Below are 17,112 nucleotides of genomic sequence, written 5' to 3'. Positions count from 1 at the left end.
CCTGAGGGGTGATTTCTCGCTTTCTATCTCTGTCTCTATCTTTCTGGTGAGCACATGCTCCCTATAGCAAAAACCTCTCAAAAACAACAAAACAAAAAAGAAAAAAGGAAAAAGCCCTTCAACGAACAATAAACCATTTTAAGAAGGAGTAGAACTCTGCATGCATTTCCTTAGCAATCTGCATTTATAAAGTGCTTTTAGGAGCGTTGTATCTATACTGAAAGTCTCAGCTGCAGGTCGAGGTGGGTTCTGCAGCCTCTGGCTGTGAGCTCAGGGTCTCCAGGACCTGGCTGGCCTGGCCAAGCTCCACGTCATGCCCAGGGTAGCTGCCCTGGAGGATCTAAATGCGGAGCACTGTGAGAGCTGCAGACTGATTGCTCAGCCTGTGTTGAGCTGAGGGCTGCAGAGCCAGTGCAGGAGACCCTGTCCCAGAAATAGGCCAGCACTTGTTATGCAGGCCTTGGCGCACCCCTTCATTATGTAACCTCAGTGTTCACACTGTTCCCTTTTGTTGATTCCCTCCATGTGACTGTTTGTCTATCAATCTCCTTAGCTAATGAGTTCCTTATAAGGAGAATGGATGGATCAGAGCACAGCTCCATACACAGCGGTGGGGCAGAACTATTTCCAAGAGTGCAGACTTTCCCAGAACACCCCCTTTGTGTGGGCCTGCAAAGGCTGGAATTGTTTCTGCCTTGTTTGGAATAATAAAGCTGCCTGTGTTTCCTGTGTCTACTTTTCTGCTGCCTGTAATTTGCTCTCCTACACTTGGGGCAGCCGTCCTGCACCCCTGGCCTCACTGCTGTACTCAGGCCCTCCGCTGCAGAGCAGCCACTGGTGTGGGGGGCCCACAAACAATAGGACATGGCCCATGCCTTTCAGGATGATTTGGGGAGACAGACACGCACGTGTAGACTTGAGGATATTCTGAGAGCCACTGGTGCAGAGAGGCATGAAGTCCTTAGCAAGGAGCAGGGGTGGGAGGTGGTGGTGGTGGGCAGGCTTTCAGGGCAAGGAGGGAGGCACAGCTAGAAGTGGGGAATGAAAGGACATGGCAGGAGGTTACCAGAGCCTTCGTAAGATGCGAGACCCTGGGCCATCCCTTCCAGGGCCCTGCTTGGTGCCTGCTTCCCAAGGCACCCTTGGCTATCTCCTACTGTGTGCCTGGGCCCGGGTGTGTGTGTCTTGTGGAGGGCAGCCGCCATGCCATCATGGAGCTAGAGCCCCAGTACTAAATGTTCTTATCTTTGGAATCCAGACCTTTTCCCTGTAGAGGCAGGGCCTGTGGAGCTTGGTTATGCCCTTTAACAGGATAAAAAGCACATGTCTTTCTTTGCCACCCTTTAGGACTGCCTCCCAAGAGGGTAGCAGAGGCCCCTCCCTCAGATCTCCAATTGCTGCGTGCCTGCACTGTGTGGAGACTCCTTGGAACTGGCAGGCAGCACTGGCAAGGGAAGGCGTGTCCAACCCATGGCTAGGTGGCCAGAACCGGGAGCTGGGACTTGTGTGAGAGGAGCACTGCAGAGCTGAAAATTCCTAAACAGGGACTTGATCACTTTGGGTAGAAGTCCAATCAGATTAGATGGGTTTGTATCCTGGCAGCAGACACATTTAACCTCGCCGAGTCCCAGTTTCCACACCTGTAAATTGGGGTAGCAGCTCTCACCTCTGGAGGTGTGGTTTGACAAGACGTGTAGGCACATAGGTAGTGCTGGCCAAAGAGTGGATGCCTGTGCACTGACAGCACCATGCCGTCAGCGTTCTGGGTGGTGGGGGAAGAGGGTCTGCCAGCATCTCTCTCGAGAGCATGGTGTTTGGTTGTGATTCAAAGTCTGGTAGCATGGAAACTATCTGCCAGTTAGGGAGAAACTAGGAAGGAGAACTTATTTTAGATGGAGAAATGAACAAACTCTTATTTTTCTTTTCAAAGTTTCAGGTATGATTGATATATTAAAGATAGCACGGAGGGCTGGCCCTGTAGTCTGACAGCAGAGTGCTGTGCTTTGGGAGCTGGATCCACATGGCTGACTGCTGTTTGAATTCTGGTCCTTGAAAGCTTAAAAAATCCACCTTGGGGGCAAGTCAGTGGGATGGGGTTAAGGTGGCTGGATCCCACATAGCCAACTGTGGTTTGAGTTCCAAACCTGCTGGCTTGAGAAATGCCTGGTGTGTGGTGTGTCATGTGTGCGTGCACCCAGAATCCCCAGAGGAGGGAGAGCTGGAGAAGGGACTGCAGCATGATCATTCCCCATGGGTGGTTGATGCTTTCTCTTTTCCCATCTCTTCCTTCCGTACCTACTGAGCAAATGTGCCCTCTGACCAAATCAAAAAGACAGACAGACAGACTGACCAACCAACTAACCCACCTACCAGGCACGTATGCATGCATGCCTCAAATCCTGACAGAATGGTGAAATGGAGGAAAATGATTGTGCCTTGACCACACCCCACTCAGGGGTGCTTTCTTATGCTCCCTCTTTGTCTCTCTCTCTCTCTGGCAAGTGCATACACTATCTGGCAACTTAAAAAAATAAATATGGGGACCAACAGATAGCATAACGATTACATCACTGGACTCCCACATGGCCAACTGTGGTTCAAGTCCCGGACCCAGCAGCTTGAAACTCATGCTGGGCACGTGTGTGTGCTTTCCCAAAATCCCAGAGTATGTGGAAGGGGTTGCAGCGTGGCCATCCCCCCCGGGTGGGGGGTGATTTCTCACTGTCTGTCTCTCTGGCAAGTGCATGTGCCCTACAGCAAAAATCTCAAAAAAGAAAAAAAAAAAAAGAAAGAAAAAGAAAAAAAAGAAAAAGAAAATGGAGACATGGGTTGTATATTTTATCTTCACCTCAGTATTTCAGGCCCTTAGAAAATTACTCCATTAATTTTCAAGCCCACAATGTTCTATGTATCCTCTTGGCTTACTGGACTCCAAGTCCCACCTCTCTGTCCCTGTGCTGCGCTAATGCCCCCATGTCCCCATGTGCTCAGACTCCACTCGATGCTCCCTCTGCCCTCTCGCCTTCAATGAGACCTGCCTCACCCCCAGGGATGCTGCTTCCCTTACTGCCACTTACTCCCTGGGCCTCAGGTGGGAACAGGCTGGAACAGTCTCTTTATCCTCCTTTCCAGAGTACTCCCCACTCCTCGCTGCGAAGACCCACAGGTGGAAAGTTCCCATTGTTGGATATAACCCCCAGCTCCCCGCCAACTGCTGTCATTGTTCCTGGAGCTTTTGCTGCCCACCCAGCTTGAGTGTTCCACATCCTGGTCTGTGTTTTCACTCTGCCTCAGCTCCTACCTCCATGGTCCCAGCCTACCCACCTTTTTGATAACAAAAGCTGCAGCCCCATCAAGACCACAGAGGCCATCCCACTACATTTCCTAGTAAGCCCCCTTCCCACTCCCAACCACTCCGGTATCCCGGCCTGTTTCCCTCAGCGGATGACTTTCTGCGTCCTTCTCTGAGGTAATGGCAGCTCTCAAAGGAGATGTGCCCTGTCTTCTGCTCAGCATGCAACCTTCATCCTCTCTGCACTGGTCCCATTCTCCTGTTCTCTGCCCAGCTGAGATGTCCTCCACATGTGCCTGGACCTCGCGTGCTCCAACCTGAGATTCTCAGATTCCTTTATAATCTGTCCTCCCCACCCCCGGAACTTCTCTCTCTACTGATTATTTTCTCTTATATTAACATCCACTTTTCTATTGAGGTAATTTCCTTGCGGTCCACCCCTCCCTTAATCCTTGATTCTCTGTCTTTCAAGACCTAGTGGTTCTACCTGCAACGTATACATCCATTTGCACTCTTTCTTTTTTTTTTAGAGGTTTTTGCTACAGGGTGCATGCGCTCTCCAGAGACAGACAGACAGAAAGCAAGAAATCACCCCCCAGGGGGGATGGCCACACCGCAATCTCTTCTCCTCCATTCTCCTCTCAGGATCTTGAGCACACACGCACACACGCTCAGAGTAAGTTTAAGCCACTGGGTCCGGGATTCAAACTGCTGTTGACTACGTGGGAGTTCAGCGACATAGCCATTATGCTAACTGCTGGTCCCCCAAAATAGTTTAATAGATCTCTGCTCCTTTTCTCGCTGCCGTGGTGTGGCTGGGTGAACTTTATGAAACATGTCAGTGCTACCCCTTCACAGCCTTCAGCGGCTCCTTGTGGCCTATGAACTGGCCCCCGGCCTCATGTTAGTCTCACTCACATTCCCTTTTGCTTCTTCAGGGAGATAGCATTCTTTCCTGCTGGAAGGTCTTAGTTTTCTTAGCACATTCTGTTCTCTCTGCCTCGAATTTCTCTCAACTTTTCAAAAATGTCACTCCCCAACCTTTAGCTTTCTGCTTAAGGGAGGTTTTCCCTGGCATCCTGAATCCAAGTCTCTCTCTTTTTTTTTATCATTGCATCCTGTTCATTTTGGTATAGCTGAACCCATTCCAGCTCACAATTACATATTTGTGTGATTTTTTTCCTGTCTCTTCCATTTGCTTATGTTCCCTGAGGGCAAAGATTCTGTTTCCAATGCCTAGAAGAATATATGGTACAAAGGAAGGACTTTCTGAATCAAATAATGAATGGACCAACAGGGAAGAGAGGCAGTGATGAGGATTCATGGAGAAGCTGTGACCAGCTGCTTCCCTGCTGGAATAAGCTGCTTTTCCTTACCCAAGACAACGTGGCATAAAAGTCATTTTTTACACGTGTAGGATCCAGCAGTTTTGGGTGGATTCCAGTTGTTCTGAGCTCTAGTGGGAAGCCACTTCCACAAGCCCTCTTTGTACAAAGTTCTCCACATATCATGATTTTAAAAATAAATAAATAAATAAATAAAATAAATCAAAGTGAGACACACCTTGGGCAGTGCAAGAAGCACACGACTGTAAGGCCTGACTCAGCTTCTGGCCTTTGGCTGTGTGTGGGCTTTATCACTCTGAGACTTTGTTTCCTCATTTGTGAAGTAAGAGGGACTAGAATAGAAAAGATAAACGTGCCCCTGATTTGTATGCTTTGGGCTGCAGGTAACAGAGTACTTAACAGTGGTATAAGCAATCAAGACATTTAATTATCTCTTGAAACAAGGATTTGGAGCCATGATGGTTCTAGGTTGGGTCTGGAGGGTGAGGGGAGGTTCAAAGACGCCATCAAGGACCTGATCTCGTCCTTCTACTGTGCAACTGACTGTCTTCAGGTTTGTCCCTCACAGTCACAAGATGGCTGCTGAAGCTCTAGGTATCATAGCCCCAGGTATCACAGCCCCCACAAGAGCATCAAAAGCAGAAAGGGATCAGCATAGGGCAGAGTTCTGCTCAAGGGTCTCTCCTCTTATCAGCAATAGAATCTTTCTGGGAGGTTCTCTAGCAGACTTTACTTTTATAAAGGTAACTTTGGCCAGAAACCCTTCATGTATCCACCTCAGACCAATCACCAAAGAGAATGGACGTGCCATGATTTGCTTACCCTGATGATAACTCATTCTTTAGGGCTGACCTGTAATCAGTTGAATCCCACGAACCAATTAGGGCACGGCTGTGGAAAAGACTACCTCATAGATCCCAAGAGCTGTGATTCTAAGTGCTTGGCCTTCAGGAGGCTTCCTATTTCCCTGCAGGTGCTCACAGTGTTCCTCACATCTCTGGTGAGATAGCAGCAAGGAATAATATTTTAATTTCTTTACATTCCTGAGTGAAGATGGAAGTAGAAAGGGTATACAAACAGATGGAGTCACTGGCCAAGAAAAATTCAGTGAGCAGCTAAGCCTAGCAGGTGGTCTATAGTAAAGGCCCTACAATTCAGCTGCCTGTTGCTGAGAGATGCTCTGATGGGGAGCAGAAAAGATTAGAGATCATGGGGCTGGCAGTTGGCATGGTGGTTAAGGTGCTGGACGTCCACATGGCCAACCATGGTTCAAGTCCCAGATCTGGTGGCTTGATTTCTCTTTCTCTCTGGTTAAATTAAACACTGAAAATAAATCTTTAAAAAAAAAAAAGAAGATTAGAGATTGCTGTAAATTATGAGGCAGCGCCCGAGTTAACTTCCTCAGCATCCTCAGCAGACTGCACTAGTTCTCCTGCCTGTCCAGGCCACAGACTCAAGTATTCCTAGTATTCCTAAAGTTGTTTGATAAATCAGATAACAAATGACAAATATATTCGTAATGACCATATTACTAAGAACCTACTATTTGTTAGGGACTGTGCTAGATCTTGAGACTACCCATACAAAGAAATAATGCCCCACTCCTTCAGATATGGCATTCTGTTGGGTTGTCAGAAAAGTCATGACACATTAAAAAAAAAAACCAAACAAGAAATACGTCATGACTTCTCTGACAACTCAACTGTTGAGCGAAAGCGCATGTAACAAAGAGGCCCTATGACAAGTGTGCAAGTGGGGGCAGAGAGTGGCAATGACCACTTCTGCTTAAGAGACAACCAGGAAAGGAGATGACCTTTGAGAGGAACTGGTGTTTTGTCCAATGATAAGAGCAACATGAGGGGCTAGGATAATTCTTAAAAAAAAAAAAAAAAAAAAAAAAAAAAGAGCAACATGAGCCAGAAAGGAGCCACTGGTCAGACCTGGAGGGACTATGGGCTTTATCCTGCCGGCAAAGGAAATTGGACACTTTCCACAGACAAGTGCTAAGGTAGCAATGAAATTAGTTTTCCTCCCAGAGATTACAGGAAAATTTTTGTCATTTGCTGAATACACTACACTGAGTTAATTCAATTATATACTGTATAAATAAAATACATAAATATATAATGGACCAAAGATTAATAGCTTTTATCTTTGTTACAAACTAGTCTAGCTATAGACTATTTATATATTGTATAAATAAAAAAGGACCAATTATTAATAGCTTATATCAAAATAGCTTATATCAAAATGTCCAACAAGCATGTTAACGTTTCTAGTGATTTTAAATAGTTGAATGGTTTGAAAATCACTAAATAAAATGTAAAAGAAATAATTTTTATATTTATTATTTTAAAAATCTGCTATAGTGCATATGTGCTCACCTGGGGGAGAGAGATGGAAAGTGAGATAGTATGCCACCAGGACTGGGACTCAAACCATGGCCAGTCAGGTGGGAGTCCAGTACCTTAACCACCATGCCACCTGCTGGCCCCAACAAGTCTAAGATTTTCTATTTTTATTAGTTCTGCTACTAGCATGTCTCTATAGCCAGAGGTGATGCCAGAACTCTCATTCTCCATCAGTGTGCTGAGGTATTCAGAAATTATTGTGCCCATAGTTCAAGACAAATCTCTTGTGTTATTTGTGGGTGACCAGAAAGATTCTTGTCACAGGAAGTGCTGCCTGACTCAGAAAGGGCTCCAGTGCTTACTTCCTCAGGCCTTTGTTTAAATGTCACCCTATCAATGAAGCCTCCCTTGACTAACCTCTTTAAAACCAGTCCCTGGCCATGCCTGATCTTCCTTACTCAACTTTTTCAATTGCCAGTGTGTGTGTGTGCTTGGCAGAGAAAGAGAGAGAGAGAGAGAGAGAGGAAGAAAGTAACCCCAGTGGGGTATGGTCATACCCCAATTCCTTCTCTTCCATTTCTCCATCCTGTTGGGATTTGAGGCATACAAGCCCAGCTTTTGTTTTGTTTTCCCTAACCCACACATCTTCATACGATCTATTAACTTATGTTTGTTGTTTATATTTCTGTTGTTTATGTCTGCTGTAATGTGTCTCTTAAAACGTGGCAGGAATTTTTGTGTTTGCTCACTGGTGTATCTCAACTATCTCTAACAGTGACTTACAGATGAACCAGACTCAAAGGTCAGGATCTAGGTAATGAGAAAATAATCCTACTCCATCTCTCTTCATTGACTATCCTTTGTCACTGCCACTGCACAGAAATGAGTTACTAAGTCAAGAATGAAAATCTTACTGACCTTGACAGAACAAAGCTGCTCATACCTGCATGCATATCTTTAGTATTGAGAAGTAAAGGCTGTGATGCCCTGGAGGGGTGGACTTTAGAAGCTATCAGGGCTAAAGGGCCGTGGAACAAAAGCAGAGGTGGGGTCTGAGACTCTGGTTGCAGACTACTGTAAACCTACTATAACAGATGATGTTCTTTTGAACAGGTATAAAAGTTTGGTCACTGGGACCCGAGCAAGAGGGGTCATTGCTATCCTCTGGGTCCTTGCTTTTGGCATCGGACTGACCCCATTTCTGGGGTGGAACAGTAAAGACAGTGCCACCAACAACTGCACAGAGCCGTGGGATGGAGCCGCGAATGAAAGCTGCTGCCTTGTGAAGTGTCTCTTTGAGAACGTGGTCCCCATGAGCTACATGGTATATTTCAATTTTTTTGGGTGTGTCCTGCCTCCACTACTCATAATGCTGGTGATCTACGTCAAGATCTTCATGGTGGCCTGCAGGCAGCTGCAGCGCACAGAACCGATGGACCACTCGAGGACCATTCTCCAGCGGGAGATCCACGCAGCCAAGTCTCTGGCCATGATTGTGGGGATTTTTGCTCTGTGCTGGCTACCACTGCATGCCATCAACTGTATCACACTTTTCCAGCCAGCTCAGGCTAAGGATAAGCCCAAGTGGGCAATGAATATGGCCATTCTCCTGTCACATGCCAATTCCGTTGTCAATCCCATTGTCTATGCCTATCGGAACCGAGACTTCCGCTATACTTTTCACAGAATCATCTCCAGGTATATTCTCTGCCAAACAGATATCAAGAGTGGAAATGGACAGACCGGACCACAGCCTGCCCTGAGTGTGGGCCTATGACCTAGGCCCTGGCCTCTTTGAGGAGAAGACACAATGCATAATAAAACAAAAGGACACGAGTGGCCGATTTCTGTTTGTGAAAGATAGCTGCACCTCACATGCATGTGGGGTTCCTCCTTTGAGTACTTCCCTGGAGCTACCACATATCTAGCCAATATGTACATGTTACTAGTAGGTTGACAAATATATTTATGGTTCCAGTTGGCTGCTCTTACTGTGTGGATGATGCTGACAGCTTAAATGGATTCTAAAAATCCTTTTATTTTTTTAAGAGTCTGACTCATTCATGATAGAAAATGACTGAAACTATCTACTGTTAAACACTGTGAACTATTTTAATGCAAACATTTTTTAACTTAAAGGCAACAGAAAAGTTGACTGCACTAAAAATATATACTTGTTCTTGGGAAGGCAACTAGGAAAATTCACAGTTCCTCAGTCAAGAAACTCGCATATTAATTTAGAGAAATGGTATTCTCATAAGTTCTTAAGTAGAATAATCAGATAATTTTAAGCGCCACTGTTTTCCCTATACAGAAAACTACCCTAGAAGAAGAAACTGGAGAAGTGGGCTTCCTTCTCTACCAGCTTCTTCCTTCTAGAGTTAGCAGTGAATTTTGTTTCTCTCCCAAGTTCAAGATTGACCAAGTTGTTGGAATCTAAGTATGAACATTTTACTAAGTCAAATTATATAACTGTATGTATTAGGTGAAATAAAACCTTTAAAAAAACAAGCTTAGGGTACCACATTGGCTTGTTATACAGAGCTGCATCTACCTTCTACATTTAACCCTGAAGGCTGCTTTAAAAAAAGTTTATTCTCAGTCTCAATGTCCCAAGTAGCAGAAAAATCTCCCTAGATTTTATTTGCTGTACCTCAGCTTAACACAATTCTACCAATCACATAACACTGGGCTTTCACTCCAAATTCATTCACTAGCAACTTAGCTTTTGGCTACACAGCATGGGGGTCCTTAGGCTGTAAAATCATCTGTTTTGTCCGTCCACTTCTTCAGTTCCTCCTGCAGTCTCCCTGAAGGATGCTGCAGGTTTATGAATCACTCGAGACAAATTCCTGTGCCTCTAGGATCATCTTCTACTCTGGACAGTTTTACCTTTAGTTCTTATCCTAAGCTGAAATCTGTCTCATTTTCACCTTTGTCTATCATTCTCCTTTATTCTCTTTTGGGGTCTACTGAGTGTCCTATCTTTCCCTTCTAATACTCTTCCTGGTGTCTATTTTGCCTTTTCTTCTACAGAATGAATGTCACTAGTAGTGTTTGTAGTTTTCTTCCAGGACACGACTTTTGGGCCATTCATTTATTTGTCCTGTTTCAAACTTCAGAAATACATGCAGAGCAAACTCTCCTGTTGCATTTTGAACAATACACCCTACTTAAAATATTTTGGCACTAACACCACAGATATTTGAAACTTACCAAAAACAGAACCTGTAAGTCTTTTCACACTTGCTGCTGTAAAGCCCATCTCTGCTCTGATATTGTATTGGTGCTGAAAAATTTTCTGGACCCAAAGAAAAAGACTAACACTTGTTCATCTAAACTTCATTTATTTCAGGCTGGCCACTTCAACCTTTTAAAAAATTACTAGTAAGTCAGTCTCTTAAGAATCTAACTGTGACAGAACATGGTACTAGACTTTAGTTGCATCAAAATGCTTGATGCTATCCAGGGACACTTTTTACCCAAGAGGCTCAGAGGCTGGTTCAGGTTTTTCTTGAGAAGATGTTACAGGGTTTGCAGTCATACACACGATTTCCACAGCTCACAGCTCCAACTCATAGCACCCCCTGCAGTCCTGGAGGGAAAACAGATAGTAGTAGGTCTCCAGGGAATCCATGTCACTTCTCTTTCATGTGAACCATGACATGTTAAATGCATTTCTTAATGAGACTTCTATTTTGAAAGATAATGATGCTGAATTTGTACCTTTTATGTTTCTTGTTTCTTCTCCATCAATAATATGTCAGTCAACTGCTTGTCAGAGACACTTAGTTGCTGACAGGTCCTCATAACTTGACTAAGATAAACTGCCAAGAGATGCTTGCACTGTGATTAAAAAAAACATACAAGCCTGTTAGAAACAGGCAGAGCTGACTAGGCTAACCAAGATTTCACTACCACCATATTTAACAGGAAACATCTGGGGAACATAGATTACGGAGCCTGTAACTCACTGCCCAAGAACAGCAGAGGATGAGGAGAAAAGTGTATTTTCTCTAGAAGTCAGAGGGGACAACAGAAGACCCAACTTTGCCTGACGCTTTGGAAATAGTAGATCCATCAGACAAAGGGTATCTAACCTGTGATGAAAACCAATAGATGCTCCTCATTTGAATCCTAAATTATATTTCTTTCTTCCTTGCCTTCAGAAGGCTGTCAACAGCAGCTAATATTCCTTGAGGCACAATACTGCAAAGTGCTTCTCACTATCTTAGTTAAATTGGATAGCTGGGGCCAGCAGGTGGCATGATGGACTCCCACATGGCCGACCACAGAGTCCTGGATCTGGCAGCTTGCTCTCTCACTGTCTCTCTCCTTTTCTTGTCAAATTAAATAATAACAAATAAAAATATTTTTAAAAATCTGATAGCTACCCTGTGAGGACAGGTATTGTTCTCCCTTTAACCGTACACTTAAGAGTTGATACCTACTCCCTTAGCCATTATGTTGTACTTTTGGGGTGGGAGTTGGGAGGTATTTGATAATAAAACTTCTCCCTATATTGGCTTGTATGTATCTCTGGGGAGATCACTGTGTTAGAGCTTATGTTACTCAACACAGCTTTAGTTTAGTTTGTTTTTAAAATTTGCTATAAAGTGCATGTACTTGCCAGAGACAAAGAGAGGGAGAGAGAGAAAGCACCCCTCAATGGGGTGTAGTCATGCCACAATCTCTTCTCCATCTTTCCACCTTGTTAAGAATTAGGGCACAGACACATGCAACTGATGTGTTTTTCAAACTGCTAGGGCTTGAATTTAAACTGTGTGGTCAGCCATGTGGGATCCAGCTCCCTTAACCTTCAGGCAACAGGGCCAGCCCCAGATTAAACCTTGAAGGGCCCCTAGTCCAATCCTATCATTTTATAGATGAAATAAATCATTGGCACATCATCTATGAATATGGCCTCTTAAACAAAGGGATACCTAACCTGCCACCAGTTCTCAAGATGTTTAAGAAGTTAACAGTGTAAAAGAAAGAAGAATGAAATGGACACCATTATTTTCTTTGGCAAGACCTAAACAACAGCTACCTGCTCTGCTCTGAGGAGAGTAGTCCTTCCTTTTGTAACAGGGAGTACATATGTCCTGATTGTTTGGTGCTCTCAACTCTGACAGAATTGGCAAAATTTCAGCAGAACGAGCAGCAGAGGCACGCCTGACCAATGCAAAAGTCAAGTGTAGTGCCAGGCTGTCTTAAAAGTGGTGGGAAGACACCTGTCATGCCGAAGTTGCAGATATACAAAGTTACCCACATCGGTTTAGTGCCTATTTTTAGGAGGCCATCTAATTCTCCAGTGCCAACATTTAGGATTACTCTTGTCCTCCCCAAAGTGTCATCTCTAACCTTTAAAATAGAAAAGTGGGAAACTGACGTAGTTCTAAAAATGACATGGCACTTTGGAAGGCTAAACCCGAGAGAGATGACTAACCAAAGTCTAGGACAACAAACTATTTGCTTCAAAATGTAGTAAAATCCTCATTGTTGTACAACTCTTTAACCAAAAAGGAAGAGCAAGTCATTTCTCTCCTGATTTGACTACCGTGAGAAGAGCTTTCCCCATCCTTACTAGCAGGCTGTCACTTTTCCGCAGCACTGAGAAGGCAAATGCAGGACACGAACAGTAATGACAAGATGCCAAACATGTGTATGTTTTACCAGAACTTCCAAGTACCTAGGAAAAAAAGGACAGATGGGATCAGACTACAGAAGGTATGCTGAAAAAAGTTTTTTTTTCCCTTGAATTTACTATTTAAGGACTCAAGAGTTGCTCTGCGAAGCGCACTGGGGAGAATTGCAGTTAATGTTTTACACAAAAGGAAAAATTCAACTTCTCTTCCCTATAGTGTGTAGCCTCTTTCTTATCTCTTAAGTGTTCTGCCCTTTAGGACTTCATACAATGGAATTGAAGGGTTTGGACTAATGCAACCATCTACACTAACTACATTGTTCTCATGCCTATTGATTCATAGAACCTGTAGGCTGACTATAAAAAAAGATGGAGGGGAAAACTCTCATCTGCATTTTACTGCAAGTTTATTAACCTTTGGTATTTTACGGCATGTGTGTACATTTCTAAAGCTTCTATGGCAGACCTAAAGAATGTGTGAAAACAGGTAAATGTGAGCAGTGGGGCAGGAGTTAGAAGTGGGAGAATAAATAAAGAACCTTGCAAAAGGGATGTCTGCAATTGCTTAGGAAGGGGTCTTAGGAAAAGCCCAGTTCTGCCCACTCATCTAGCAGGATGGACGGCCGAGGATACATGGGGTCAGTAAAAGGCCTGGTACAAGGAAAAGTAAGATGCATCTAAAGTGTGACTTGTCAAATTTGTTGGAGAAATCACTGTTTAAGTTGCTCTACCACTAAGCAGCTAGAAGCTTTTTGTTGGGAGATTCATTCCTAGAGTTCATTTCCAAACTAGAAATGTAGGATCAATACTAGTCGTCCTGAGGGTTATTTTACAACTAACTACCACTTAGGAATTTGCCACATGGCCTTTATGCGTTTTAGGCTCTAAGATGGCAATCTGAATAAAAATTCGACTCTTTTTTTCTTTTTTGAATTAAAAGGTCAGCACTCCTGGGAGTCTTCCCCTTTTCTTCTGCACAGAGAATGAAGCAAGAGGTGAGGCTTAAAGAACGCAGATTCAAGTGCTCTTATTTCAAGTGCTCTACTCCATGTCCAGTGAGTCACTCACATGATGTAGCCATCTAGATATGTTTTTGACCAATCAACAGAATTCCTTGGGGATTGCAGGACTTCAAAAAAATGACCAATGATTGGGTAAAAGACATCTGTTGTGTCCCATAAAGATTTCAGCCCATTACAAATTAGGCATTGAAAAGCCACTTCTTACATATCTGCTCTCATAGGCTTTACATACTATGAACATATCACTTATGCTGCAGGATGGCTTCTGTGATGATATCCAGGTTCTTGGTGTTTCAGACAAATAACTGAATGAAATAAGCAAATAATATAAGAAAAAAGTAACTTATTAAGTAAAAGTACACTCATGAGAGGTAGGAGCGAGCCTGAGTAGACAGAGAGTTGCTCAAAAGGCCCCAGCAGTTGCATTCTGTGGGATTTACAATTTTAACCTAGGTCGTGTGGGTTGATTATTGGCAGAGCCCACTGATTGTTCTCAACCCACTGGCTTTATCAAATGTGGCTGGGCCCACTGATTTATCTCATTGGCTATATCAAATATTGCTGAAATAACTAGACATCCCCCACTGATCTGCTTACATTTCCTTGCACAGCGAATTTTCTATCCTGATCAGGTTTTTCTAGTTAGCCACATGGGAAGACGTTCCAGCCCACTTACCTGCCTCCATTTGCTATACCTATACCACTGACTATCAGTAGAGAATTTCCTTAGTGTGTCTGGAAAACTTACACTGAAGGGAGAGCATTAAAGCAGTTATCCATTTAATTCTACGAAACACCCACCAACATCCAGCAGTGACATGAATAATTTTAGGTCTCCAAACTATTACCAATGAAAAAAACCTTTAGATTTCTTCTTCCTTTAGTTGTCCCCTATGTCTTTTCTCCCTAAATTTGAACACATAGGAATACACCTCTGGGATTCTACATTTACTCTGAGTGATGCACCAGTTCCTTCTTCTTGTAGGTCCTGAATCCATCAGAATTCCCCCTGGACTGTACTTATAAATGCCTGGTGGCTTGGGGATGGGGAGAAATTCTACAAAGTTTTCCTTGCCTGACCCTTTCAAAGGCTGGCTAAGACTCAAAGTAAAATATTCAACTGCCTGAGGCAATGAATAACTGTAAATAGAGTAAATTTTAAATTTGTTTGTTCCTTATCTGGCAGTGGACCACTAATGAACCCAATAATCAGACAAATACCAAGTCAGAAATGTTTAGAATTAGAAATCGACCTTAAGGATAATCTAATTTAATTCCTTCACCCTTCAATGAAATACAAACTCCTCTTACAGGAACTGCCCCTAGTTCTTCCACTCATAGTCTGGAATGTTTATCCCCAGGAGAGCACTTTTAAAAAAAGAAACACACAGGAAAGAGGATACTCAGACCATGACTGTTTTTGTAGGAACCTCACTTGGAGCAAGTCCACTATGGTTTCAGTTAGGTTCTTACGGAGGGTGACCTATGTGAATAGTCATCCATTCATGAGTAGTTTTATTTTATGATGGCTCCAAGCTTCTTAAGATACTTCCCAGTGGTAACCTGTAGTATTTATTATTCCCTTTGTTTGGTGCCTCTCTCGGGAATAAGGATTATACATTCTTGTCCTATTAAATTCTGGCTAGCCTGTATTAGCTGGTAAGTAACCCATGACCTGCTTTAGCCAGTAAAATGTGAGCAGTTGAACAGAAATGTTAAACACTGTTGTGTACTATGTTCTCTCTTTCTCTCTGCTATGAGATCTACAATGTTCCAGATAGTTCTTCACCACTTGGGATCCCTGAGTGAAAATGTTTTGGTGCAGAGCTACAACTGATTCTTGATGGATATGGAGTATGAATGAGATGTAAGCCTTTGTTTTTATAGGCCTTTCAGATTTGAGGTCATTGTGACCACAGCAAAACTTAGCTTCTCCTGAATGAAGCACCCTCCTCCCTAAGTAAACCAAGTAAGATTATAAGAAGCAATTCAGGTGACAGAAACATCATGGTGACTTTAGAATAATTACACGCCTGGAAGACAGTAAGAATATTAGGCTTGACCTATGGAAAGGTAACTAGTTGGGTATCAATCAAGGTAGTGTCTGACTCAACTTTTATCATCTCATACAACTCCTGAATTAAGCCTAATTTTTACTATATTACTATACAATGCAACCATTAAAGTTACTTTGAGGGTATATAAGTTTTCTACAGTCTCATTTAATTCAGCTGATGGCCACAATTCTAGGAAGTTAGTGTTTTTATGACTAATAAAGTCGTGCAATGTATGATGTGAATGACAAAAACTAGACACTAAACAAGTCATGGTGACTACTCAGAGGGGAAATAAGTCAGTAATAATACTTGAAACAAAATATTTAAGATTTTCACTAATTACTAGGTCAGAGAACTAAAGGAGAGTTGGGAAGACTGCTTGTCTAGGTCAAGTGTTATGATGATGACTGAACTAAGACTAAAAACCCAAAACTAAGTGGGAAAAACTTGAAGGCCCCACTAGTGTGTAATGTAGTTTAGTTGCATAAAAATAGAAACACTAGCCAAGAAAACACCTCAGATACAAACAATAAATTAAGTAACTGACTGTTAACCTATAAGCACCAAGAAGAAATTCTAATAAGCAGTCTCTTTTGAGTGGGAAGTACTCTCCAAAAGGTTTAACTGCAGCACATAATACTAATTACCCCATTTTCCTTAATGAATATACACATGAAGATTTTGCCAGGTCAATGAAGTTACACCACACTGGAATGAATGGTAAGTTAATTCACTAAGTGAATATATGTCTATATGCCCAAGCAGGCTTTTCTCAGGTCATTCACTTCCTAAAAATCTACTGACATGGTCTCTCAGTGAGTTAAGTGACATGATCTCAGCTCTGAAGTCTGCTGTAAATAAACCAGAATTCAAATGCTGAAGAATTTCCTTAGTTTTCAGCATAGTCTGGATTACGCATAAGTGCAGATGGCTTCTCCTTTATCCCTCCCAAGCCAGACACAAAATTTTGGACACCACCACCAATATTTTCATTTTATTCATAGGATTCCCTTCTCTTAAGCCCAGTTGCATTTACCACTGTATCACATAGCTACACTGGGGGAGGGAGGCAGGGAAGACATATTGGAGTTTAACCCACTATCTATCTTATTTTTTAGGTTTTTGCCACAGGGCGTGTATACTCCCTGGAGAGACAGACAGTGAGAAGAAAGTGAGAAATAACTCCCCAGAGGAATGCCCATGCTGCAGTCCCTTCTTCTCCATTCTCCTTCTGGGATTTTGGGCACACACGCACACGTGCCTGGTATGATTTTCAAGTCTCTAGGTTTGGGACTTGAACCATGTGAGAGTCCAGCATCTTAACCACCATGCCACTTGCTGGCCCCATGGCCCACTATCTGATTATATATATATATATATATATATATATATATATA

At 43.1% G+C, this 17,112-nt stretch overlaps 2 protein-coding genes across 3 annotated transcripts in view; one reads left to right on the top strand and one right to left on the bottom strand.

Annotated features, from left to right (window-relative positions):
- Positions 1-9,500, top strand: part of ADORA2B (adenosine A2b receptor) — a 32,394-nt gene extending 22,894 nt beyond the window's left edge. The window contains exon 2 of the mRNA XM_006153182.3: positions 8,103-9,500. Coding sequence (XP_006153244.1) covers positions 8,103-8,766 — 664 coding nt within the window. The 3' untranslated portion in view covers positions 8,767-9,500. The remainder of the gene's footprint in view (positions 1-8,102) is intronic.
- Positions 9,501-9,760: 260 nt separating this feature from the next.
- Positions 9,761-17,112, bottom strand: part of ZSWIM7 (zinc finger SWIM-type containing 7) — a 19,477-nt gene continuing 12,125 nt past the window's right edge. For both annotated transcript variants that reach the window (XM_014589603.2, XM_006153181.3), the window contains exons 4-6: positions 12,577-12,681; positions 10,716-10,835; positions 9,761-10,584 (exon numbers count right to left, since the gene is read on the bottom strand). In XM_014589603.2, the coding sequence (XP_014445089.1) occupies positions 10,719-10,835; positions 12,577-12,681 (222 nt within the window). In that variant the 3' untranslated portion in view covers positions 9,761-10,584; positions 10,716-10,718. The remainder of the gene's footprint in view (positions 10,585-10,715; positions 10,836-12,576; positions 12,682-17,112) is intronic.

This window comes from Tupaia chinensis, unplaced genomic scaffold, assembly GCF_000334495.1.
Source record: "Tupaia chinensis unplaced genomic scaffold, TupChi_1.0 Scaffold000365_1, whole genome shotgun sequence".
Classification (NCBI taxonomy): domain Eukaryota; kingdom Metazoa; phylum Chordata; class Mammalia; order Scandentia; family Tupaiidae; genus Tupaia; species Tupaia belangeri.
This window is presented reverse-complemented; position numbering and strand designations above follow the sequence as displayed.